The following is a 26,494-nucleotide window of genomic DNA, read 5'->3' on the forward strand; positions in this document are numbered from 1 at the left end:
ATGGCTCACATTCAGAAATCTACCAACAACAGATGCTGGCGAGGATGTGGGGAAAAAGGGACACTAACCCACTGATGGTGTTAATGCAAACTGGTAAAGCCACTATGGAAGTCAGTCGGGAGATTCCTCAGAAACCTGAATATAACCCTACCATACAACCCAGCCATCCCACTCCTTGGAATTTACCCAAAGGAAATTAAATTGGCAAATAAAAGAGCTGTCTGCACCTCAATGTTTATTGCAGCTCAATTCACAATAGCTAACACCTGGAATCAACCTAAATGCTCATCAACGGTAAACTGGATAAAGAAATTATGGGATATGAACTCTATAGAATACTATACAGCAGTAAAAAAAAATGAAATCTGGTCATTTGCAACAAAATGGAGGAATCTGGAACACATCATGCTGAATGAATCAAGCCAGTCCCAAAGGGACAAATATCATATGTTCTCCCTGATCGGTGACAACTAACCGAGCACCTAAAAGGAAACCTGTTGAAGTGAAATGGACACTATGAGAAACAATGACTTGATCAGCCCTTGTCCTGACTGTCGAGGAACAACTTAATATTTTATCCCTTTTAGTATTTTTTTGTTCTACTTAATACCATTGGTTGAACTATTTAATTAACACAGAATTATTCTTAGGTGTTTAAATTTAACTGAAAAGTGATCCCTGTTAAATATAAGAGTGGGAATAAGAGAGGGAGGAGATGTATAGTTTGGCACATGCTCAATCAGACTTGCCCCAAACAGTAGAGTTAGAAACGTGCCTGGGGATTCCGATTCAATCCCATCAAGGTGGCATATACCAATGCCATCTCACTAGTCAAAGTGATCAGTTTCAGTTCATAATTGATCATAATGATAGGATTAAGAGTCAAAAGGATCACGTAAATAAGACTAATGTCTGCTAATACTAACTGATAGAATTAAAAAGGAGAGAATGATCCAACATGGGAAGTGGGGTACACAGCAGACTCATAGAATGGCAGATGTCCTAAACAGCACTCTGGCCTCAGAATCAGCCCTTAAGGCATTCGGATCCAGCTAAAACGCCCATGAGAGTATTTCAGGCATGGAAAGCCAAGACACTCTGGCAAAAAAAAAAAAAAAAAAAAAAAAAAAAAAGACAAATGAAAGATCTCTGTGAGTGAAATTTCAGCAGAAAGAACGGGACATCAAAGAAGGAGGTACCTTTCTCTGAAGAAGGGGAGAACTTGCACTTTGACTATGACTTTGTCTAAATAAGATCGATGTCCGCGAACTCAAAAGGCTTCCATAGCCTTGGCAACTCATGACAAAAGCCTATGGTGATTACTAATGCCATAAACAAGAGTGTCAGTTGTTAAATCAAAAACAGGAGTCACTGTGCACTTACTCCCCATGTAGGATCTCTGTCCTTAATGTGTTGTACTATGTGAATTAACTGTATAATGAGTACTCAAAGAGTACTTTACACTTTGTGTTTCTATGTGGGTGCGAACTGTTGAAATCTTTACTTAATATATACTAAACTGGTACTCTGTATATAAAGAGAATTGAAAATGAATCTTGATGTGAATGGGATGGGAGAGGGAGTGGGAGATGGAACAGTTGCGGGTGGGAGGGAGGTTATGGGGGGGAAAAGCCGGTGTAATCCAAAAGATGTACTTTGGAAATTTGTATTTATTAAATAAAAGTTAAAAAATAAAAAGGTTTATTTAATTTATTTGAAAGACAGAGTTATAGAGAGAGGTAGAGATAGAGAGAAATAAGTCTTCCAACTGCTGGTTTACTCCCCAAATGACGTCAATGGCCAGAGCTGAGCTGATCTGAAGCCAGAAGCCAGGAACTTCTTCCAGGTCTCCACGTGGGTGCAGGGGCCCAAGGAGTTGGGCCATCTTCTACAACTTTTCCAGGCCATAGCAGGGAGCTGGATCAGAAGTGGAGCAGCCGAGACTCGAACCAGCACCCCTATGGGATGCCAGCGCAGCAGGCCAGGGCTTTAACCCACTGTGCCACAGCACCAGCCCCTGGAAAGCTTTTACAGTTGTCTTGTGCGAGTGTATGTCCATACTAAAGCACAATGAACTTTGTGGGCATCTCACTATACGGTGAGTCCCTTCATTCTCAACCTCTATGTAAAAACCTCACTGTACAGAACCTTTCCATGTATTTCACATGTAGATCCTGGGGCAGGTGGCTCTCTCTGCTCTCTAGAGTAAGCAAAAAGCTAAGTAACAAGGCTTTCCAGCATGTGGTAAAAGGAGGCTTGCTTCTACTCAGATCTACTGCACCTTATGTTTGCACGAACCTGGCAAATTCAGCATAACTGCCCCTGCATCTTATGTTGATGGCAGGCACACAGAGTAGGGGAGGGTTTGATGACCTTCAGTGGATCTTGAGGGGAGGTGTGATAGGGGAATGTAGAGTTACACGGAGTGCAGATGAACGAGATGTTGAAGTGACCGGTGGTGGGTTAAAGAAGGGTAAAGAGGAAAGTACTAAGGCATTGATTGGGAAAAAGAATTGGTTCAAGGTTAGAGCTGGAATTTTCTGTACTGTCCTGTTGACTTTGGGCTATTTTTTGTCTAAGTTTCTCAAGTTCAGAGTCCTGCTGTCTCCTTTCCCAAATCTAACCAAACCTCAAATCATCAACTCCTTTTCAGAACTTTTGTTTTTGAGGGAATGTGACCTAGAAACAGAAGTGTAATTTGTGCCATGAACTGTGATAACCTAAAGACCTACAAAGACAAGCTATGACTCATGTCCTTAGCAGTACAGAACTGTGGAAGAGGACAGACAGCCGGGCAGGTGGTTACCCGAGAGCATGACCATTAAAGGACAAAAGTAAGCAGGTTGCTGGGTAAGAGGGCATTGGAAAAGAAGCCAGTGGGGTCGAGCGAGGCTTTCTGGAAGACCCTGCCCCCTGATACACGTCTTGGGGGATGGGTGGACATCCATGGCTGTGGCAGACTTTCAGATATGGGGAGGGAAGAAGGAGCACTGAGACAAGTGCATTATTGAGAGATGCAGGTTCCCCAGAGTGAGCCTGGGGGGAACAGGAGATGAGTACAAAGAGGACAAGCAGGGTCCAGGTGGACCATGAATTTCCTGGGCCTCACCACAGGATGGCAGGTGGACAGGTGTTGGGGAGGGTCTGCTTTTTCTAAAGGTTTCTCTGCTGGTAGGGGAGCAAAAAGTACTGCAGAGCCCGGAAAGATCACATATAGTTTCATAGAATTCATAGCTGAATATCTTCAAGTGATTATTTTTCAAGTGGAATGACTGCTCTCCAGTCTTAGTTCTTGGTATTTCATTTGGGTATTGTCCCCTTTATCAGCTGCACAAGTCCAGATTTCTTGAGAGGGTTACAGTCTGCAGACCTCAGTACACTGTGAGACCAACACCCAGTGCTTCCTTGGCACTGAAACCCAGCAAGAGCTCACGTTGCAAAGACGGGCAATGTTTTCTTCTGTGCTCTTCCATCAGGAAGCAAGAAGAGCTAGGAAAGATTACACCCTGAGTTTGTACAGTAAAGCTACACACTACTTTTTATTCCAGCTGAAATGCAAAACTTTTTTTTCTTTATAAAAGAAACTTGTCAAAGAATAACAGTTTAGTCAACTAGGTAAACAGAAACATCTCTCATACATTGCACCACGGACTTATTTGGCTAACTAAAGACAGAGATTTACCTGTCATTTTCTAAGTACTAAAAATCTTATCACCATTGCATTGTATTTTTTTTATGATTTACCCAGGACCATAGGAACTGCATAATAGGCGGAATCTGGCATTACTTTCTAAGTTTTATAGCTGAAGTTAGAATTGTGATGTGAGTAAATGGACTTTAACTCTTATTACGCTTTATGGCATTTAAACAGTGAAAGCTTGCGGTCAAGTTGACGGTCACTTACGGAAGGTGCAGTAGGTACAAGGTCACTTTCTGTTCTTCCTGTTTGCATTGCTGTGTGAACCCGGACGGATTCGTAAATGGAAGGCTCTTCCACTTTCCTTGGATAAGGATGTTTCAGAACAATCAGATTGCCTGAATGAAGAGAGAAAAATAAAACATCAAGTGGCATCCCTAGGAGGAAAGTCCAATGCTAATGGGGTGACTGAGCCTGGTTTTGAAGTCTCTTGTGTTTTTCAAGTATTTACTGCCTCATTTTCTCAACATGTTCTGAGTACAGACTACGTGCCAGGCCCTGCAGCTGGACTCTGAGATATACAACATGAAAGACGGTTTTGGCCTCCTGGTGCTCAGAACCAGTAACAGACACAGTCCCCCAGGCCACCAGGCTCAGGAGACGCCACCAAAGTGACAGCACGTGGGAGGCCTTGAGGAACCTTCCTGTGGCAGGGTTCAGGAAAGCGTTCAAAGAGGGGCTGACAGTTGAAACAGATCCTACGAGAAACCCAGAAGCCTTCCAGGTGGGCTTTATAGAAGACTTGCCCCGGAATATGGAGAATCCCCTCCATTGCCTCAATTTTTTGTTTAAAGATTTATTTATTTAGTTGAAAGTCAGAGTTACACAGAGAGAGGCAGGGAGAGAGAGAGGTCTTCCATCTGCTGGTTCACTCCCACAACAGCCAGAGCTACGCCTCTCCGAAGCTAGGAGCCAGGAGCTTCCTCCGGGTCTCCCAAGCATGTGCAGGGGCCCAAGGACTTGGGCCATCTTCTACTGCTTTCCCAGGCCATAGCAGAGTTGGATCTGAAATGGAGTAGCTGGGACATGAACCAGCGCTCATACGGGATGCTGGCACTGCAGGCGGCTTTATCCACTACACCCCAGCACCAGCCCCGATTTTTTTTTTTAAATCAGTTTTAGAACAACCTTGTAACCAATCAGTGGATCTCAAAAAACTGGACTCACTGCCTTCTCCCCTCTCTCTTAACCACCCGATTAAAATAAACTAAAGGAGGCCTTGAGTTTTCTTAAGTGAACATGAGCTGAAGGGGTGGCTCACGTGTGATCATGTCCACTGATGTCTCAGGGGCTCAGGGGGTGGTGAGGCAGCAAAAGGGCTCAGGCCAGGGGGCTTGGGAACTTCACACAAAGACTTGGAGCAATTCTGAGTCAACACGGAGGGCATTTCCCCTTCTGCCTCCTCCCCTCAGTCAGTCAGTCAATCAGAAACTAGAAACTTTGACTACCAAAAAGGCAAGTGAAGGGTTTTTTCTGCCTTGCTCCCGTTTCCTTTTATTTTTATATTTATTTTATATGATAAGTCTAGCATTGTATGAGACATTGAGGAGATGTGAAAAATCCAGTAATTTATTCCAAAGCATTCCATGCCCTTGGCTAGAGATGTAGCACCTGTTCTTATAGAGCTTACGTTCTCAGAAGGGAAAGAGAAAAGAAAAGAGAGGAGAGGAGAAAAGGAGAAGAGGGAAAGGAAAAAAAAGATGATATGACAGGTGCAAGCTGTGCTAGGGAACAATGAAGAGAGCAGAGAAAAGGATAAAGAGTGAGAAGGCGGGGCTGGGCTAGAGTGATATTTGACATGTGTGGTCAGATCCAGCTCCCCTGAAAGAGTGATTTAAGGGGCTGGCACTGTGGCATAGTGGGTGAGGCCACCACCTGCAGTGCCGGCATCCCATATAGGCACTGGTTGAGTCCCAGCTGCTCCACTTCCAATCCGCTCTCTGCTGTGGCCTGGGAAAACAGTGGAGGATGGCTCAAGTACTTGTGCCCCTGCACCTGCGTGAGAGACCCAGAAGAAGCTCCTGGCTCCTGGCTCCTGGCTTCGGATTGGCAGAGCTCTGGCCATTGTGGCCAACTGGAGAGTGAACCAGCGGATGGAAGACCTCTCTCTCTCTCTCTGCCTCTCCTTCTCTCTCTGTGTAACTCTGACTTTCAAATAAATAAATAATAAAAAAGAAAGGGTGATTTAAAAGCTAACAAAGTATAGATCCTGAATTGGGGTAAGGGAGAGACAACAAGGAAAGAAAAATGCCTCCTCTTTGCTAAAACAAAGACAAGGACTTAATATTAATGATGCATTATTAATCTGCACAAAAGTTGTCCGATGATGTTTGAATCTGTACAGTGTCTGGCTGCAAAATCAGCACCATGGCTTCTGACGCCTGGGCCCAGGTAATGCGGTGCTGTAGAATGGAAAGGTGGGCTGAGAAAAGCCAGAAGAGGGCCTCTGATCTTGGCCCCAGAAAATGAGCTCCCCTGGCCCCTACCTCTTTCTATGTGCAATTTCACATCAGGATCACTGGGCTCAGCGTGAAAAAATGGGGTGTGCATTTTCAGAGCCCCAGTCTCTCTTGCACACTGTCTGTGTGCTCTTGTCAAAGAGATCCTTTCATGAGAACAGAGCCAGTCATTTAAGGAGAAGGGGCCGGTTGCAGTTGCTCAGTCAGAACGAAAGCAGCGATGCCGGAGCTGTGCAGGCTCAGGGCTGCCTGTGCACCAGGGCACTGCTGCACACGCGTGGAGAGCTCCAGGCGGGCTCCTATGTGACCTGCCCTCGAGAAACAGCCCCAGCGAGGGCACCCTGTTGTGGCAGGGCACAGTATGCTCGGGCAAATTATGCTCAGATATTATGATTCTTTGATATAGACTATTCTTAAGCCCTTAAATGAAATTCTAATGATGGCATTTTGGGGAATATGGATTTTTATAATGTTAAGCTAAAAAAAAGCTAAGGGTGAGAATTTGGCTTTGCATTTAAGACATGGTTTATGATGCCTGAGTCTCATATCATAGTACCTGGGCTCTATTCCTAGATCTGGCTCCTGACTTTAACCTCCTGTTAATGCAGACCCGAGGAGGCGGTAGGGGTTGGCTCAAGTAGTTGTGTCCCTGCCACCCATGCGGAATGCCTGGATTGAGTTCCCAGCTCACGACTATGGTTGTGCACAGACCTAGCCCTTGAGGGCACTTGGGAAGCAGCTTAGCTGATTGAAGCACTCTCTGTCTGTGTTGCTCCCTGGCTCTCTCTTTGCCTCTCAAATAAATAAAAATTCTTCAAAACATAAAGATCTGGATGCCACGTTGTTCTGGGAATCAAAGCAATGGCCATTTAATAGGCACTGACTCCAGCTTTGCTGTAACAGTGGAAGAAAGGGTGACTGTCACCTAAAGCTCAAAGCAGTTCACAACCTGCAACTATTTTGAAATCTTCTGTTTTATCTTTAAAGCCACTGGGAGGTTTTCACGCTATTCTATGTACTCAATGTGAAAATATCTTTAAATGATACTTTAGAGGGGTGTACCTAGTTGATAGGACACCCACATCCCAAGCACACTCTTACCTATATTCCTGTTGTTACTGTAGCAAAGTACCGCAAGCTCAATAGCCTAAAACAACTCCAGTTCTTCCTCTGACAGTGCTGGGGACCAGCGAGTCTCACTAGCGTAAGAGCAAGGTGTTGGCTGCTTCCCCTGTGGAGCCCCGAGGGCGGAGTCCTTATTTTGCTTTTTCTAGCTCCTGGAGGCTGCCCTCATTTCTTGACTTTCCACTCTTTTCCTCCATCTTCAAAATCAGCAGAGCGAGTCCTTTTCAGGCTGCCGCCTCTGGTCCTCCCTCTCCAGCCTTCTAATAAGGGCCTGTGATTGCAATGACCCCCTGGGTTATCCAGCATAATTCCCCACTCCTAAAGTTGTCTAATGAGCAGCCTGAATTCCATCTGCAAACCGAATTCCCTCTCGCCATATAACAGAACACACTCACAGGTCTGGGCAGCAATGTGGAAGTCTCTGGGAGGGGCTGTGATTCGGCCTATCAAACCCTTCTCTCAGTCCCTGGGAGAGAGGCAGAGACCCGGGGTTTGGTGTGCCGCAGTGTAAGGACGTCGGGGCTGGGAATACCTGAGCCTGCAGAGCCATAACCACATGGCATTAGGAAACCACTGCCTCTCCAACAAGCACATTTCCAAGCTCAGTGAGCCCCTCAGAGCAGGTGTGACATCTCAGACATCATTGCACCTCCGTCATGTGATAATTTGTGACATGATGAAGGCTTGATGAGGGAGTGACTGAGTGCTACAGTAATTCTGGCTTAATCAAGGAAGACACTGAGTTCTCCCTGTCTCCCTGGTGCACATCTGCCTTGGTGGTGGGGCCAGCACAAGACAACCCACTTCAGGTATGACTTCAAATCTCCACTGGGGTGGGGGACGCAATGATCCCATAGCCATCTTCTAAAGGTTAACCCAGCAAAAGTTAAAGCGAGGAGGGCACTCAACCAACCAGGAAAGTAGAACTGAAGGTGCATTGATTTTAGCTGGTAAGATCATGAACGAGGCTAGACTGAATCGCAGGATGAGAAAAAGGACAAACCACTCATAAAATGATAACTTTTACTGATACTAATCTGCTCCTAACAGGCGGGTCTCCTCAGCTGACCATTCTTGCCCAAGAAAGACTGCGATAGATAGATAGATAAGATAGGCTTCCGGCTGGCTGCGGGGCTGACAGTGGACTGCCTCCTCCCAGAACGCACAGGCAGACGGCTCAGCTTTGCTGGGCTCCCCATGGCCAGCCATGCTCACTCTGTTCACTTCCCGGGGATCCACTTGTTTGGAGAGAAGGTCTACCAACTTCAGTTTCTGAACTACATGAAGTCACCCATTGTCTCCTGTCTTTGACACACAACCTGGTTTCAGGAACCCTCAGTGGAGGGACATTTTTGAGATGATCAGAACGGGCTCAAGGTAGGCATTTCATTGTACTGAAAGCCTAGGAGTTGCCATGATTACTGAGTGGATTCCTTGTTGTCTCTTGTTTGTTCAGCTTGCCCTTGAATTCTGGAAGCCTGTATTAACATCCTTGGTGAAAATTTGACTCCCCTTTGCAATCAAAAGAAACTTATCTAATGTGATGTAATGTATTAATTTCCACCCAAGATCCAAGACAGCACCACAGCTCTGTGGAGACAAACTCTGGATTTGTGATCTTTGGACCAAATGAACTCCAGGCCTTGGTGAAGATTCAGATAAAAGGCAACAGGAGGCAGAGGTGGCAGAGAAAGAAGAATGGGGAAGATCACCAGCCACAGGGCTTGGAAACTTGGCTGTCAGTTTCACTTCAGTTTCTGAACTACATGAAGGTGCCTGCTGTTTCCTGCCTTTCATGTGAAATCTAGTTTGGAGCACTCAACTTCAGGGCATTTGTGAGATGATCAAGGGAGGAACAGGGCAGGCATTCCCATGTGTCGGCTGAATAATAACTCAGGGAGGTTGAACAGCTACACCTACAACTCTGTATGCAATCACCTGAGATGGCCCCGAAACACACTTTCTCTTATGTTCCAGCAGGAGCTGAGAAGAAGAGGAAGAACAGTGTGGAGCCGCAAGCCCTGTTGTGGTATCTAAACAGTGCAGGGCAGAGCGCGCATTGCTCCTACAGGGAGTGCTTGCTTACATGTTTCTTTGATGCAGGTGGCGGGTGTTTAGGCATTAAGTCCCCCAGCTGGCCTGTAAGGTGTTTGAGGACAGGAATGGGATCTGCTTCCTGCCCATCCCTCGTTGGCACTCCATACATACTTGTTGAATAAAAATAAGATTGCATCTACACGTTTCATCACTGCCCTCAAGTTCAGACAACAAACTGGCATGATGGGTTCCTGTCTGCTCCTGCCAGGGGGAAGTGGTTTTGTGGGAGATGGGTGGTAATAGGAATATTTGAGATCATTTCCCTTCCTTCTTTGCTCCTCCTTTGCAAATAGACTTTAACCCACTCTCATTCATGTCTATACGAAAGAGCTGTCAAATCTTATTTGCAGGCACACAGGAAGAAATACATTGAGGTAGATGAGAGAGCCTTGAGCCAGCACAGAAGATTCTGTTCAAAAATAAAATCAGTTCAGATGCTTTTTGGAGGGTTCACTTGATTCTGCCATTCCTATGAATCCACTGTGGAGCAGGATTAAAACTTGAAGATGACACAGCAAACATTAGATAAACAGATTCCCGTTGTTTCTAGACTACCTTTCTCGTGATATACCAAAGAATTTACGGCCCTTGCATAGCGTCTGATGGAATTATCACAAAAGGGATTCATTAGATAACAGTCATAATGACTGGATGCTGATACGAGGCCGAGAATCCTAATGTCCTGCCTGCCTAGTTCCCTTCCATCTTCACCAGCCGTTCAAGTATGAATCGCTGCCATCAGCTCTATAAGGTGATGAAAGTCGCGTTCAGAGAGGCTCCATAACTCGACTGAGAACACAGAGCTGGCAAATGGCAGGGGCCAGAAGTGCATGGGGAATTCGTGTGTTTACTCATTATACCATAATTATCCTCAGCCGCAGCGTGGTCACCATGGCAACCGCCACGGCTTGTGAAATGCTGTTCTCTGTTGTGGGTGAGAGCTCGCAAGTCTAAATCAAAGTTTGAAGAAACGGATTCTTTAGGAAGCAAATGGAGGAAAAGACACGTGAATTTTTGCTTGAACATTTCTCGCCGGGTCTCAGTTTCTTCGTGTATAAAGGAGAAGTTAATTGGTTCTCCAGCTCCGTCCCAATTCTAACCTCCTGCAAATCTGGTTAAACACACAAACCCATGTAAGGGAGGGAAACAGGAGGAAGCTTAGTAACCAAATGCTTGTCCTGCTTCCCGTGAATGTACAACTTCCTTTTTTCACCCTTACTTTTTCTTTTCATTGTATTTAAAAGGTACAGGCTGAGAGAGAGAAGAGAGAGGAGAGAAGGAGGGAGGAGGGAGGAAGGGAGGGAGGGAGGGAGGGAGAGAGAGAGAGAGAGAGAGAGAAGATATCTTCCATCCACTTATTCTACTTCCAAAATACCCGCAGCATCTGAGGCTGGACCAGACTGTTGCTGGGAGCCAGGAACTCAATCAGTCTCCCACGTGGGAGCCATCACCTGCTGCTTCCAGGGTGTGCATTAGTTGGCATGGGAAGCAGAATCAGGACAGGAACCCAGGCACTCCTATACGGGATGCAGGCCTCCCAAGCAGCATCTTGACTGCTGTGCCAAACACCTGCTCCCAGACATGAACATTTTAAGAGTACCTCTAATATAATTTCTCAAAAGGCAATTCATGAAAATCAAAATAACAATAGCAACCAATGCAAAGGCAGAAGCTCAAATGGATTCAGATTCTTCAGAATAGTGGGTTTACATCACTCATCAAACGTAGCAGTGGAGACTGAAAAGAAGACAGAAGAACAGGACTGAGCTGTGTGTTGTAGCCTTGCCACCGCCCACAAATCTCTCAGGTTATTGTGGTAGGGACTCTTCCCTTCCAAAAGCATCCGAGACCATGCTGTGCTGTGACAATACCGTACTGCACTGCCATGCTGGCCCAACCTCAGGAGACAGAAAAGTGTATGGAAAGCACTATGCTTTAGGATGAAGTCGCCCGGATTCCAGTGTCAACTCTGATATTTATGAGCTGTGAGCTATGCCACTTTTCTTCTGCAAGTAGGTAAGCACCTCCAGTTTTTCATCTCTTCATCTGCAAATGGGACCATTGTGCCCATAAGCATTATTGCAGGAGGTCAAGAAGATTAAATAATCATACATGTGAGCGCAGGTAACACAGTGCCCAGAGCTTACTAAACACTCTCCAGATTTTGGCTTCATTCCTTTCCTTGCTTGATTTTTTTTTCTTTTTCCAAATAGAGCTCATCTATAGACTAAGAAAAGCTGTATTTTTGTCAAGCATAAACTAAAGAAGTGACCCTGAGTGTGGCTTAGCAAACTTCCGAGAGGGTGCTGGTTATTTTCAGAAGCGTCACATAATTCTCAAATTAAAGTTAACTTTTAAACTTCATTATTTTAAAATGCCACCGGAGTGAAAGGTGACAAGTAAGTAATAATAGTGGTAGCCATTCTCAAAGGGCTGGGAGTCCCCCTGTCAGAAGAAAAAGGGAAGTGGAAATGTGACATTTAGGGAAGAACCTGATAGGATCTTTAAAATTGAGAACCAGTTATTATGAAGGGTAAACACAAACACTGCACTTGACTTATGTCATATTTTCTCGGGCTGAATACTGATAAAGTCACAACATGGTATAATAAATTATACATGACATTTTCATACAAGAAGTATTGAAATACAAACAAAAGGTAATGGGCAACAATTTTTGTTCTAATAATATTAGGATATTTAGGCATAAAGATAAATTCTGTGTACATTTTCAAGACTTTTAGGGTTGAGGAAGTTTAGTTGTTTGTTTTTTTTTTGTTTGTTTTTGTTTTTGTTTGTTTGTTTTTGTTTTTTGCCAGGCACTATTTGGATATTTGTAACATCAATGGGCCATACAAAATTATTAATTTAAAAAATTAGCTGCTGTAGATTTAGTGAACTCTGAGTCCTGTCTGTGGTTGCCTCGGCAGAGCCAGACCAAATGATTTCATGGGCCTTAAACAGCTGAGGAGCTGGGCATTCTCCATTGCTAGTTAGCTATTTTCAAGAGGATGCAATAAAAAATTGATTATAGATCATATATTCTTATACTAACAAAAATTTCTAAAGTTTCCAAATCTGATTTTAGAAATCATGTACAAATATGAACGTTTTATTTAACATCCTACTATTACCAATCAAAGGCAATACAGAACATACGTGAAACACAAGACATCATGTCCAATTATGCTTTGTGTCTACCTTGGAACTTAAAGTTGTCAGAACTTTGCTGGTTGTGATGTTGCCACATAAGCTTCAATGCAGGCATTGTTAGTGGGACATCTGACTGACAGAATGTGGAAATGGTTAGCTTTTATTCTTTTAGGTTCTGGGACTTAGCAAACAAACTGACAAAAATACTTCTCCTCATAGAACTTACATTCTATTATGGAGAGGAAGTTTTTTTTTTTTAAAAAATAACTGCATTATATGACATGTTAGAAGGTAAAAAGGGTCATTGAGAAAAACAAAACAAGAGAGTATATTGTATCTCTACAATATATTTGGGAAATTATTGGCTTTTAAAAACAGATTTATTTCTTTCTTTGAGAGGTAGAGTTAGACAGTGAGAGGGAGAGACAGAGAGAAAGGTCTTCCATCCCATGGTTCACTCTCTAAATGGCCACAATGGTTGGAACTGGGCTGATCTGAAGCCAGGAGCCAAGGAACTTTCTCTGGGTCTCCCACATAGGTGCAGGGACCCAAGTGCTTGGGCCATCTTCTGCTTTCCCAGGCCATAGCAGAGAGCTGGATGGTAAGAGGAGCACCCAATCAACAAGAAAAGACCTATTTTTAGAAGGTGGTATTCCAGTTTCCATTCACCATTCTGCCTAGGCTGTAGTACTGACTCAGTGACTTCAGGGTAACTTTTGGGTTTAAGAGTCCCCGTGACTCCAGCCCGGGACTAGAACCAGCACCCATATGGGATGCCAGCACTGCCGGCAGATGATTAATCTACTGTGCCACAGCACTGGCCCCAAATTATTGACTTTTAATAACTGGAAGCATCTTCAGTATTCATGGGTATTAATAAGGATAAATTAGAGTGAACAGAAACTTTAACAGAGAGATTAGAGAGATTAAATGCAGACCGTGATGAGGGAAACGGGAAGTTATAATAATGGAATCAAAGTTGGTAAGAGGCTTAGATCATGTCTACGAAACCCCTGGTCTTCAGAACAAGAAGCAGAAATCCTGACAGTTTAAAGATTGGAGACTAGCATTAGAATTGGAGAAAGACAGAATAAAGCAGCATTCATTCCTTTAAGACAAGTCTACACTTTGACCTGCTCTGAGTACAAAGATTTTTCTCATGACCCACAGCCAAGTACTGTGGATTTTACACTACCGAAGACGTTACGAAATTGTAAGGCAGAAGTGTAAGGTTTTGGTTAGTTGGACATCATCTCCCTTGCTATTCCTGCCGGTAGATGAATGTCAGATAGTCTCTGTAATAAACTCACTTTCTGGGAACTGCCAGGTATGGCCAGGCCTACGTCTGGCTGGCAGGAGTGGCCTGAAATATCTAATTCTAGCCCTTTCCATTGAGGAAATCTAGGAGTGCGAGCCTTGCAGGGGTCTGATCCTCTGTGGAGACAGACGCTGTCCCTAGTGATCTTGATCGAACGAAGAGTTTGCACTGCATCTGATGCTGACCAAGAAATCATCAGCCCAGAGCCAACACTAGGCACCCAATCAACAAGAAAAGACCTATTTTTAGAAGGTGGTTTCCCAGTTTCCACTCACCATTCTGCCTAGGCCTTAGTACTGACTCAGTGACTTGAGGGTAACTTTCGGGCTTAAGAGTCATTGTGACTCCAGCATGCTATCTTGCTTCCTTCGGCCTCTTACTCCCAGAGGGACAGGATTAGAGCACTTATCTGTCCTGGGTTTTACCTCTTTCCCCCAGGCTCAGTGGCTTTTCGTTCATCTGCCTGGGACAGATAAGAGGAATAAAGTCAGCGAAGCATAACTGCGGGCTTGAAGCCAGCAAGTCAAGTACAAGGGACCTCTAGCAGGAGTTCAAATAGCAAATCCACCATTGGATAATGAGTAGAACAGAGGAGAGGCACTGAAGAGGATGAAAATCTTAGTTTCTTAAGTTTTACTTCAATAAATAGGGAAGTAATTATAGTAATGATGGTGATACAGCAAGTCCTAGCTTTGGAGAAATAGAATAGGAGTCTGGACTACAGATCTTTATAATTCCTAATGCATTGATCAGTCAGGATGACGTATTAAGCTTAACATTGTCCCAAATGCCATGTCAAGAAACCTTGACTTTGGAGCAGACTTAAGTGATCCTTTTGCCTGGCGATTGGCTCAGTGTCACAAAGCTTCAACCAGGATGCAGGTCTGAAATTGCTTTGCAATTTGTCAGCAGACATACTATGTAAATTTTCCCTAACTTGGAGAACAACAGGAAGGAGTAAAGAGAACGAGAAAAGGACTTAAAAATAGAGTCTAGGAGAACAGTTTGAAAGAAGGGAGTGGAAAGATATCAATAGCTTTGAAGGCCACACAGAACTCCTATCCACAGTCTTCTGTTCACTCATTTATTCAGTTATTTAATGGGTAAATAGAGCAAACCTGGCAGATATGGAGAGGACAAAAACAGAGGTAGACAAAACAAAGACCCAGCTTCAAAAATCTCCTCTCTGTTGCCAGTGACCAAGCATTGAACAATACAAATGTAGAGCTGGACACAAGGAGTGAGTTTGAAGTGAAAAAAATCTTAGAAACTGAAATGCTTATCAAGGTCAAGGCAGCAATGGAAATAACAAAGATATATAATGGGAACAGTGGAAATAACAAGGGTATTCAAAAAGTTCATAGAAAATGTGCATTATGAAAAAACTATGTGAATATTCAATTTCTTTGCATCAAAATAAAAATTTTAGCTCTAATTTTCCATGAATTTTTTAAGTGCTATTTGTTTAGGAGGACAACTGCTGGTTAAATCATGAAGTGATTTGCATGGTTAATCTGGAGAATTACCGACTGTTAAAAAAATGATTGTAGCATCAATTTCATAGGTTAGAATATTCTATTGCAGGCCTGGTGTGGTCAGTATAAAGCAAAACCACTGACTTGTGGTTTCCATTATGCCTTTCATCTGCAAAGACACACTGTGTTATTCATATCAAGGTCTATCAGGCCACAGAACTCACAGACAAGGTAGAAAACCAATGATGGCATCTCAGTCCACCGCACTGAAGTTAGCAGAAAGCCCATGATCAAATTTACCAGGAAAACAAGTCTGGACAAGTTCATGGTAAGCAGTCGTGTGATTAAGACTTGAGTTCCTTTTTTGCCACAGGTTCTTGGAGTTTCCTGGCCTTTGATTAACTAGATTTACCATCATTTAGGACAAATAAAGTTGTGACTCTGTATTACAAATATAGGGGTAAGCTTTTCCACACTTCATTGAAATGGTCTGGACAAAGAAGTTGGATAAATTAGGTACCACAAGAGGTATCTTCTGTTTCTTGAAACCATGACTTTTTCGGTTTGATTCTCTGACCATTTCTTTTTAAAAAAAATTGTAAATATTATAAAATGGATAGCCCATTTTATAGAAATTGTACACTTTTAGTCAATGCAAAATCAATCCAATAAGTGGCACATCAGAGAAAATACCTGCTTTATACAAAATATATTATTTTCTCCTATAGATAATGTTTACATATAAAGTGTATACTTTATTAATGTAGCATATGGCATAGTAATAGACAAAATGTTCCTAAGCATATCAAATGGCACAGCGTAGGCATACAATTCAGTGGAAGTGACAACTATGACATTCTTTGATTGATATCTATCTTGATCCTCCCTCATGCTGCAACAGTATCTCACAGTTCAACAGAGAGTTCAGAACTTACCTGTCTCGCTACCAATCAGAGGCTGATTTGCAAAATGCTTGACAAAATCCTTCAAAGATGAGTATTCGTTAAAGCCAAATTTAAATGAATATCCAGTATACTCAACGTGAAAGTGCTTGACAGAGTCTTTGGCTCTGAAAGGGAAAAAGATATGTTTACAATATTTTAAAAGTGAGTTTTTTTTTTTTTTTCAAAAGAAAATATATTCTTACATAACTCTTTCTGAAAACCCAAGTGCCTGGGCCACCAGTCACTGCCTCTCAGGGTATGCATTAGCCAGGAAGCTGGATTGACAGCAGAGAGAGATCTCACCCACTTTTATCCACTGTTACACTCCCTAAATGATTGGAAAGGCTAGGAAATCAATCCAGGTCTTCCACTCAGGTGGTAGGGACCCAACTACTTGGGTAACCACTTACTGCCCCCACCCTCCAGGGTGCCCGTAAGCAGGAAACTAAAGTCAAGAGCAGAGCCAGAATTTAAACCTAGGCATTCAAGTGTGTGATGTGGGGGTCCCAATATGCACCTTAATTGCTAGGCCAAAGGCCCGCCCCCACACCCCAGGCCCAGTGTGCTGTTATTTTATGTATAATTTACTCAAGATTATCTTCTCTTTAATTGTTTTAACCTAGAAATCTTTTATTTAAGGTATACAAACTTCATGCATTTTGTATATACAAATTTAGGAACACAGTGAATCTTCCCACCCTACCCTCCCTCCTCCCCACACTCCCACCCTTCTTTCTCCTCCCTCTCCTACTCTTTCACTTGCCAAGAGCATTTGTCCTAGCATGAGCTTAAGGGCAGGGACTTGGCAAGGTGGAAGATGCCTGTAACATCCTCACCAGATTCTCCTCTGTCCTTGGCCCTCCTCTCTTACTTGTCTGAGTCCTGTTTGTGCCACTCACTTAGTCCTGTGAACCCAAATCTTGTCCTCCCTTGCCTAGCTCTCTGTCTACTGAGTGAAATATCATGTTTCCTGCCATAGCCTTTTCCATTTTTGGAAATCGGGCAGAGTACTTCTGTGTCTATAGATCCACTTTATCTGAGCCCAGCCTGTCTTTCTAGCCTTCCTCCACTATTCCTGTCTGGGCTGTCCATGCTCCAACATGATCAGGCATCAAAATCACTGGGAAGGCTCCTTAAAACCCAGATTGTTGGGCTGCATCCCCAGATTCCAACTCAGGAGGTCTGGGGGAGAGAGCCTGAGAATCTGCATTTAATATTTATTTGACAGGTAGAGTTATAGACAGTGAGAGAAAGAGACAGAGAGAAAGGTCTTCCTTCCATTGGTTCACTCCCCAAACGGCCGCTACAGCCGGCGCTGTGCCGATCCGAAGCCAGGAGCCAGGTGCCTCCTCCTGGTCTCCCATGCGGGTGCAGGGGCCAAAACACTTGGGCCATCCTCTACTGCACTCCCGGGCCACAGCAGAGAGCTGGACTGGAAGAGGAGCAACCGGGACTAGAACCGGGCACCTATATGGGATGGCGACGCTGCAGGCGGAGGACCAGCCAAGTGAGCCACGGAGCCAGCTCAAGAATCTGCATCTCCAGCCTATTCCCAGGTGCTGCTGCTCTGGGGATTTCCCTTCAGAACTAATGGGACTGCTGTTCATCAGGAAGCACCAGCCCTGGCACTCCGCTCATCCGCTCCTCTCCTCTGCCACACCTTCCCCCGTCTCTGCCGCTGGAAATCTTAGCTACCAATTAGGTTCAATTCAAATACCATCTCCTTGGACAAATACATGGCAAGTCCAGCTTCAGTTTTTACTTTTTTCTCTTCTCAAGGAGCCTGAATAGAGAATTCAGTCACATTGTACGTGACTTCTGAGGCAGAGACACAGTGAGGGCAGCGATTTATGTTGTTCGGAGCCACCATGTATTTTGGTAATTTGCTATGGAACGTGGAAACGGAAAATGAAGGCCCTGGACACAATGACTAGAGAAGCAGGTATGTAAACTCTTGGCCTTTGACTTCACAGAAGCCTGTCGTCAGTTACTTAGGAAAAGACTTTCTTAGCCAGTTCCTCACTTGGATCAGGGAGGACATGAAAATCAGAAAACAAAGGCTGTCATGGATTTGGATGGAAAAGAGGATTAGACAGGAGAAGGGAGTGTGTGTGCTGAGTTAGTGAGGACGACTCCTGCACCAAGTAGAGCAGGGAGGAGATGGAGACCTGTCTTACGCCAGGGCAGCTGAGGGGCTGTGTTATGTCCTAGTGTGATCAGAATAGGAACCTAATAGGTCCTAATGGGGGGGGGGGGTGCTGGAAGAGTCCTCGTGTCCTCTGCCTGATTCCTTGAGACCTACCCAGAGCCCAAGGAGAGTGGCCTCCTGTCCACAAGAGACAGTGCCAGATGCTGTCAGAGAACCTGTCCCCTCCCTGATTACCACAGCTGGGTTAACATCTGTGATCCGGGAGGCCAGCCAGGAAGAAGCAGGTGGTAAGGAGATACTGTGGAAGGCTGGGCAGTCACCACATTTGGCTGGGTGCACCTGTTAGAGACTGCCTTAACTTTCCTGCCATTTGGGGGATGTGGAGCCTCAAGAAAGAAAGTTGGGTCCTTTACAGGAAAAATTGGAAAATTGCTTGTTGTCTGCTTGGGTTTGTGACTCGGCAACTCGTATCATCACAGATCATTCTGATGTTTTAGAAAATGATGGAAAGGATCCTGGTTGGGTTTCAGGAATTTGCATTCTGATGCTCTTTCTTTTCCTTCCTCCCTCCCTCCCTCTCTTATTCCCTCCCTCCCTCCCTTCCTTTCCTTCTTTTCCTTCCCTTCTTTCTTTTGTGTGTGTGTGTGTGTGTGTGTGTGCGCGCGCCAGCTGCTTTAGTGCCAGCAGCCCCGGGCAGAGCCCAGGCAATGTGTTGGGACCACCACGCTCTCCTTATCATTGACCTATTGGGTGCCAGATGCTCCCACACTTTGGGTTCCAGGCCCTTCATAGCCACGTGCGAGGACGTGACAATCCCTAAGGCTCCTCTAGCTGCAGCTTTTCTCCTGCCTGTGGATGGATGCAGCAGGGGCATTTCTCACAGAGTCGCTGCTGAGTTTGAAGTCTTCCGACTTGGAGGGGAGGGATGATCCGGCAGAGTGAGCGACGCTCAAGTCCGTAAGTGACAGGTGCCCCCGGAGGCATTCCTGGAGTCCTCGGGTGCCCTACCTCACAGAGAGCGAGTACAGGCCGCTCTGCTCATTGCTGTCCCTCAGCAGGTAGCTCCCGTCACATCCATTGGACAAGAGAAGCGCCTCGGCCGCGTGGCGTGTGAGGTTGCCGTGGTACCACCTGGAAAGCAGAGGACAGTGCTGTCACTCAGGGCAGGCCACGGGGACACTTCCTCTCCTGGGCTTTAGGTCACAGGTCACCTTGCAATGTCCTCCACCAGAAGTAAGTAGCCTGGAAACCCAGCCCCCAGCCCAAACCTCAGGACGAGGAAATCCCTGGGAGGGGCTGAAGAGGAGCGCTGAGAACATAGTCCTATGTTGAACCTGGTCTCCCAGGCCCTCAAGGACCTCACATGGAGACAGGGTCTGCAGCACGTGGAGATGAGGTCATTTAACCCAGGGGAGTGGTGTCCCCTGGTAGAAAGGAGGATTGGGGCGAGACTGGTGTGCAGGGGAAACCACGTGAGCAGAGAAGCCAAGCCTGCAAGCCAAGGAGAGAGGCCTGGGTAGACAGTCCCTTAGGGCCCTCAAAAATTACCAATCCTGCTGGTGCCTGGATTTCTGACTAGGGCCCCCAGAGCTGGGAGACAACAGATTTCGCGGTTGAGCCCCAAGTTATGGCAGTTTCTTCCAGAAGCCCCAGCTAACTCACATGGTGTTGCTTTGTAAGCAGATTTTTTTTTTCTTTTAAATTCCAATCCCAAACAGTCATAATAACAAGCTTTGACCTATTTTCTTTCTTTTCACTGCTGTTTCTCACCCTCTTTTGCAAGAGTGGTCTTATTTCACGGAAAACTATAGAGTAATGGCACTGGAAGCCAGCAGCATGAGTGAGATGCAACCAGTCACAGGGGCTCCACATGCTCTCAGTGAGGAGCAAGCTCCATCACATACGTTGTTTCAAATGCATAAGAGCTGGGAGGTTCCCAGGAGATGCAAACTGATCTGTATGTGTGTATTTGTGTTTTAGACAAAGTAACAGGACACCCATGGTAAAAGAAAAAAAATCCAAATAATCCAAAAGAAGGCATGGTCAAAATCAAGCTTTTACCTACCTTTGACCCCTGCTCCTTCCCCAAAAGGACCCCAATGTCAATCACTTTCCTGTTTCCTCCTGACAGTCCACACATCTACAGGCAATGCACGTATCCCCGGCCACTCTTAATTCTGCAGAAATTAAGAGTGTGGCAGGCACAGTGCTGGGCACCTGGTCCTTTCCCTTAATGACAGGCACTTCATGTTCTTTCTCACAACATGGGAGTGGCAGTAAAGTGCAATGATTAGGGTTGTAGCCCCAGGAGTGCGCCTGCCTGGGTCTCAGTCTGTACCAGTCAGAGCCAAATCCTTGGGCTGGTGACTTAACGCACCTCAGCCTCGACTTCCTCAAGTGTATGAAGGTTTAATACCAGTCACAGCTGGTGACCGATTGTCGGTGCTGCACACGTCAGTACAGTGCAAAGGTTGAAGCAGGCCCAGAGAACAGCCGTGCTCAGTACCTGTTCATGGCCTTCAGGAAGCCACTGGGAGTCATAAAGCCTCTGCAATATGATTTTCTTGTTGCTCAAGTAAAATTTCCTGTTTCTTTGCATTTAGTTTGGACAACAGACAGGGAGCAACCAGAGGCGCTGGCTGACTGCACGGGGCCCACAGTCCGGGGCAATGGCAAAGCAGCAGAGAGGAGCAATTACACAGCCAATGTCAAGGTGAGGAATGGGGTGCTGTTAAAGAGCGGGTAGGGCACAAGAGCGTCGAGGAAGAGCCCTGCTCTGTAGGTGAGGGGCCTTGTCCTGAAACATTCTGGCATCCACTGGGAACTTGTGTCACCTGAAATTTTGGCCTGCATAATAAAGAACAGATGTAAGTGCCTCTATGGAAGGCAGTTTCTCCCACAGCTCCATCAGCCAGCTGCTTTCTGGAGCCGCATTTCCTATGCTTCTCGAGCGTATTTCCTCTTGGGGCAGAGATGCCTCCATCCAAGATTCGAAATGTATTTGCTAACTGAAAGCAATGACGCGACGAACACTTTCTAAGCGTCCTTACTGAGTGCTTTACCCAGAGCAGCCCTATTCGTTGAACTGATCCCCGGACAAGTTCAAATCTGTTCACTACAAAGTGCTTGCAAAGAACAGCTGGAAGAACTACAAGCGAAGCTGTAACAAACACCAAGTTCAGCTGAAGCCAAAATTCTAATTCTTGTTGATAGAGGAAATCTCCACAAGGTCACGAGTCCTTAAATACATTTTGCCAAGAATGAATTTTGGGATGAACATTTTAGCATAAGATTCCATTTGAGTCAGCAAATCTCTTACCTGAAGCAATATTAGAGTCACAGAATTAAAAAACATAAAGGATTAAGACATTCCTTTGGATTCTTCCCGGTGGACTCTGAAGTCCCTTTTTAACATTTATAGAACTTTGCTGTTATTTAATTGCAAGCTGGCAGCCATTTTTACCAAGATTTTTTATGACAATCTTTTACGTAATAACTGTACACCTTAAACATATAACAAGTACTTGTATTTAGAGGGAGAAGAATGACACTGGGATCTGACGGGGAAAACCCTGAGAGAGCGTTGGTTTCTGGGTGGCAGTTTTGTTTGAATCCGTTTGGGCTTTATGGAATGTGGGTCCTGACAAAGGCTCATATGGAGCTTGCCAGGCAGCCACCCACACCTGGCGAATGTCCTCATTCCCCAAATAGCTCTTCCACACATGCCTAAACATCCCCCTTTCATTGAGTCAAGTGTTCCTGTCCCCGAAACTCTGATGAGTGTATGTCTCAGGGCAGTGAACAGGGAGCCAAAGAACACAGGGTAGCCTTTGTAGGCACTTGGCAACCTTTGATAAGGATGGCTCAAGACTGTCCATGAAGAACTGAGAGTTAAGTTGCTGGATGTGCCACTATCAGTTTTCTCGATTTTCAACCATTCTTTCAAATCCATGCAGATCCTTGTGCAAGACATCGTGTTTGGCAGGTCAAAGGAAATAAGAATGAAAATGCCTGGGCTGAACATCAAGAAACCACTAATTTAGTCTGGAAGAGCCTTGCAAACTCCATCCAAGTGAGAATATAATACTCAAGAGAGGTTCCAGGAAGAAAGATCACAAGCAGGTTGAACAAGCCAGGATGTAAATGGGCCTTAAAGATATTTAAGTTATTTTAAAAGTATATACAATGAAAATTAAAATATATACATGCAAAGAAGAGAAAATCGGGCTGATGATGTGGCATAGTGGGCTAAGCCTCTGCCTGTGGTGCCAGCATCCCATATGGGCACTGATTTGAGTCCTGGCTGCTCCTCTTCTGATCTAACTCAATGCTTATGGCCTGGGAAAGCAGTAGAAGCCCAAGTGCTTGGGTCCCTGTACCCATGTGGGAGACCAGGAAAAAGCTCCTGGCTCCTAGATTCGGATCGGCCCAGCTCCAGCTGTTGCGGCCATTTGGTGAGTGAATCAGTGGGTGGAAAACTTTTCTCTCTGTCTCTCCCTCTGCCTCTCTATGTAACTCTACCTTTCAAATAAATAAAATCTTTAAAAAGGAGAGAGAGAAAAAATCAAAGTCTTTCATAAAAGAGGAAATCTATATTTCTAACAGTCTCAGTACTGGATCAGAGAAATGAAAATTAAAATAACAATGTGATATTTTTCCTTATTTACTAGATTATCCATAATGGAAGAGTTAGATGGTATTAAATAATGGAGGGTTTGGGGGTGATGGATATTATTGTCTGTTGCTGGTAGGGGTGTAAGTTGGAGGGGACTGTAGGGAACCCAGTGTAACTGAGTCTGCACATATGGTCAGTGATTCTTCTCTAGTGTCTGCCTAACTGAACACTCACATGAACAGAAAGAAATGTGGACAAAGGGCAGTGCAGAATTGTTCATGGTGTAAAAATCTGGAGCTGTCCTAAACGTCTATCAACCAAGAAATGACAGATTTCAGCACTCCTAAGATAAGATGGTACAAGAAGTCAGCCAGCAATGTTGGAAAAAGTGCGAGCATCTCTTTGTTTGCCCAGTGAGGGAAGGAGTGGGATACCAATGACATTTAGTGAGAGGGTGGCAGGAATGCTTAATATCTTACAAAAAGAATTATGCCCACCTGAACAATCAAGGAATGTTTTTCTTATAAGGCCAATGCTGAAGATATTGTATATATACACACATCAGCGTTGGTAGATCCCCAAATATAATGTTGTTAGAAGGACTAGCTATGCGCCCAGTATGATATTACTTAGTTTTGACTCCCCCACTACAAACAATCCAACATATATAAATATTAAGGATATAAAAGCATAAGTCTAAAAAAACACACACCAGCTCAAAAGTTTGGTTTCCCATGCAGAAAGAACCGCTATTGAAGTGATTGGCAAAAGAGACTTTAGCTTAATAAAATTTTCCTAACTTAGTGCATTCCAATGGAAAACACTGAATTAGAGACAAGAGAAATTTGTCAATTTCTCCCTTAATCCAACCTCCAGAGATTCTTTTATTTCATTTGTTTGATCAAAGTTTATTGAGTCCTGGAATTGATCAAGGCAATTAGGTGAAGGCAGAGGAAGAGGAAGAAATAGAGAAGAAAAAGAGCTGGAGACATAGATACAGAGGTCAAGAGGGAGGGAAAGAGAGACAGAGAAAGAAGCAGAGGTAGACCTTTTGTCTGCTTAAAGTCTGGTGGGATCCAGAGTGGCAACTGTTCAATGAGCTAAGACAGGGAAGGGGAATAACAAGAGCACAGGCCTAGAAGCAAAAGAGAAATGGCTGTGCGAAAGAAACAGAACACCATGTGGTCGTGGGAGTCATTCAGGGTGACTGGAAAGGGTACTGCAGGACAGGCGAGAGCTGAAGCGGGGAGGCGCTCAAGGCTGGGCTATATACCACCCAGGATGCCCGAAGTTCCTTTACTGGTGTCTGCAGAGCCTCTTACGGCTTACTGAGCGTACTTAACACCTCATTACGTGGAATCCTAACTGCACAGGCCTTGAAGCTCCTGCAACCATAACTGTATGGAAAAACTGTTGGCTGGCGCTGTGGCTCTGCCTGCAGCGCCGGCACTCCAGGTTCTGGTCCCATTTGGGGCACCAGTTCTGTCCCGGTTGCTCCTCTTCCAGTCCAGCTCTCTGCTGTGGCCCAGGAAGGCAGTGGAGGATGGTCCAAGTGCTTGCAAGGGCCCTGCACCTGCATGGGAGACCAGGAGGAAGCACCCGGCTCTTGGCTTCGCATCAGCACAGCGCCGGCCATAGCAGCCATTTGGAGGGTGAACAGAAAGAAGACCTTTCTCTCTGTCTCTCTCTCTCTCTCACTGTCTAACTCTGCCTGTCAAAAAAAAAAAAAAAAAAAAAAAAAGGAAAAGAAAGAAAAACTGTTTAGGTTTTGTTATTCTGATTATTAGCAGTAAGAGCCAAATCTTAACAGGATTGAAGCTTGTAAAATCTGGAAGGCTCTTTAGGAAAAACCATATAAAGTAACCAAAAAAAATTGTATAACCTTTTTTAAAAGATTTATTTATTTACTTGAAAGGCAGAGTTACAGAAAGAGAGAGAGAGAGAAAGAGACAGAGAGAGAGAAAGAGAGACTCTTCCATTTGGGTTCACTTCCTAAATGGCTGCAACAGCTGGAGCTGAGTGGATCCGAAGACAAGAGCCAGAAGCTCCTTCTAAGTCTCCCACATGAGTACAGGGGCCCAAGTACTTGAACCATCCATCCTCCACCGCTTTCCCAGGAGCATTAACAGGGAGCCGAATCAGAAGTGGAGTAGTGCCCATGTGGAATGCCGGTGCCACAGTTGGCAGTTTAATCTGCTGTGCCTCAGCACCAGTGCCTGTACAACGTTTTAATCATTTCTAAACTCTAATAAATACCTTGTCTAATCTTGTCACATGCTGCTGGTGACAGGGAGATCACTATTTGTCTAGGCGAGCTCAATCCATTATATCCGTGACCGACGGACAGGACGCTCTTGCCTACACCGAATCACTGCTCCCCGCTTAGAGCTTTCAGCAGGCTGTCCCAGAGCTACCTCTTGAATTTCTATCAATGACACTTACACAGATAGTTGAAAACATTGAGAACAAACCCTCTTTGCTTCCCATCAGCTTCTCATCCAGACACCTGCTTTCCTCTACCTTCCAGTTTAAAAAAAAAAAAAAAAGTCTCTGGTAGATTAAGCTCTGAGATGCAAAACAACCAGTGCAGACCCCTCTTTTTCCAGGCTGCTGGGCCCACACAAGGCAGCCTGAAATTGCACTCGTGTCTTCGCAATTGCATCACGCAGCTGATTCACGCGGAACCTACTGCTGATTCAGACTCCCAGTTAGGTCATCTTCCTCCGCGGCTCTTCCGAGGTGGATGTTTTTTGAATTCAGTACAACAAGAAACCTGCTTTTTTTCCCTGCTTGGAAACGCCAAGTGGAAAGGGATGCTGAGGAGCAGTCCACTCGGACCACACGCATCCCGGGAGAGACAGCGAGGAGCTCGGTGAGGCGTGGCCAGGCCTTTGCCTCCAGCCAATTCCTGGGCTAGTCCATCTGCTCCAACCGCTTCTAAGGTCTGACAAGCAGCAGCCTCTGGGTTCTCCTCTGGCAAGGTGACTAGTTATCCTGCCTAGGAAGAAAACCTTCCTCTTTCAGATATTGGAGCATTGTCTGTGTTTATCAATGTTTCACATACTTAAATGTTTGCAGAAGAGAACAAGCTACGGGCTTTCCTAATCATGCGATATATCACGACTATGCCAGACATTGTGTTGGTGCTGGGGATTCACTTCTATCCCCTTTACAATAAAGTTCATTTTCCTGAAACTAAAATAAAAGTAAAGATATAATACATTCTTTTGGTCTCATTTTCCCTGGAGAAGTACAAAAGAGCAAAGAACTACTCTATCTAGAACAGTACACCAGGAGCAGTGTTAGCATCTCCCCTTGCCCAAGGCCCACGCGTTGCGGTAATTTTGTCTCAAGGCTAACAAACAGAGTCAACAGAGCAGAGACTAGCCACGCTCAGAAGAATAGTTCGTACTGTGTGTACAAGATTATCAGACCCTGAAGATGACCTTGAAGGAAACAGCG

At 44.9% G+C, this 26,494-nt stretch overlaps 1 protein-coding gene across 2 annotated transcripts in view; it reads right to left on the reverse strand.

The window, feature by feature from the left end:
* Positions 1–26,494, reverse strand: part of DAPP1 (dual adaptor of phosphotyrosine and 3-phosphoinositides 1) — a 56,856-nt gene that overhangs the window by 17,335 nt on the left and 13,027 nt on the right. The window contains exons 2-4 of one of the 2 annotated variants that reach the window (XM_002716954.5): positions 19,426–19,548; positions 16,260–16,393; positions 3,905–4,035 (exon numbers count right to left, since the gene is read on the reverse strand). In XM_002716954.5, the coding sequence (XP_002717000.1) occupies positions 3,905–4,035; positions 16,260–16,393; positions 19,426–19,548 (388 nt within the window). The remainder of the gene's footprint in view (positions 1–3,904; positions 4,036–16,259; positions 16,394–19,425; positions 19,549–26,494) is intronic. The other variant, XM_070047834.1, reaches the window with a different exon arrangement.

The sequence above is a fragment of the Oryctolagus cuniculus genome, chromosome 8 (genome assembly GCF_964237555.1).
Source record: "Oryctolagus cuniculus chromosome 8, mOryCun1.1, whole genome shotgun sequence".
Lineage (NCBI taxonomy): Eukaryota > Metazoa > Chordata > Mammalia > Lagomorpha > Leporidae > Oryctolagus > Oryctolagus cuniculus.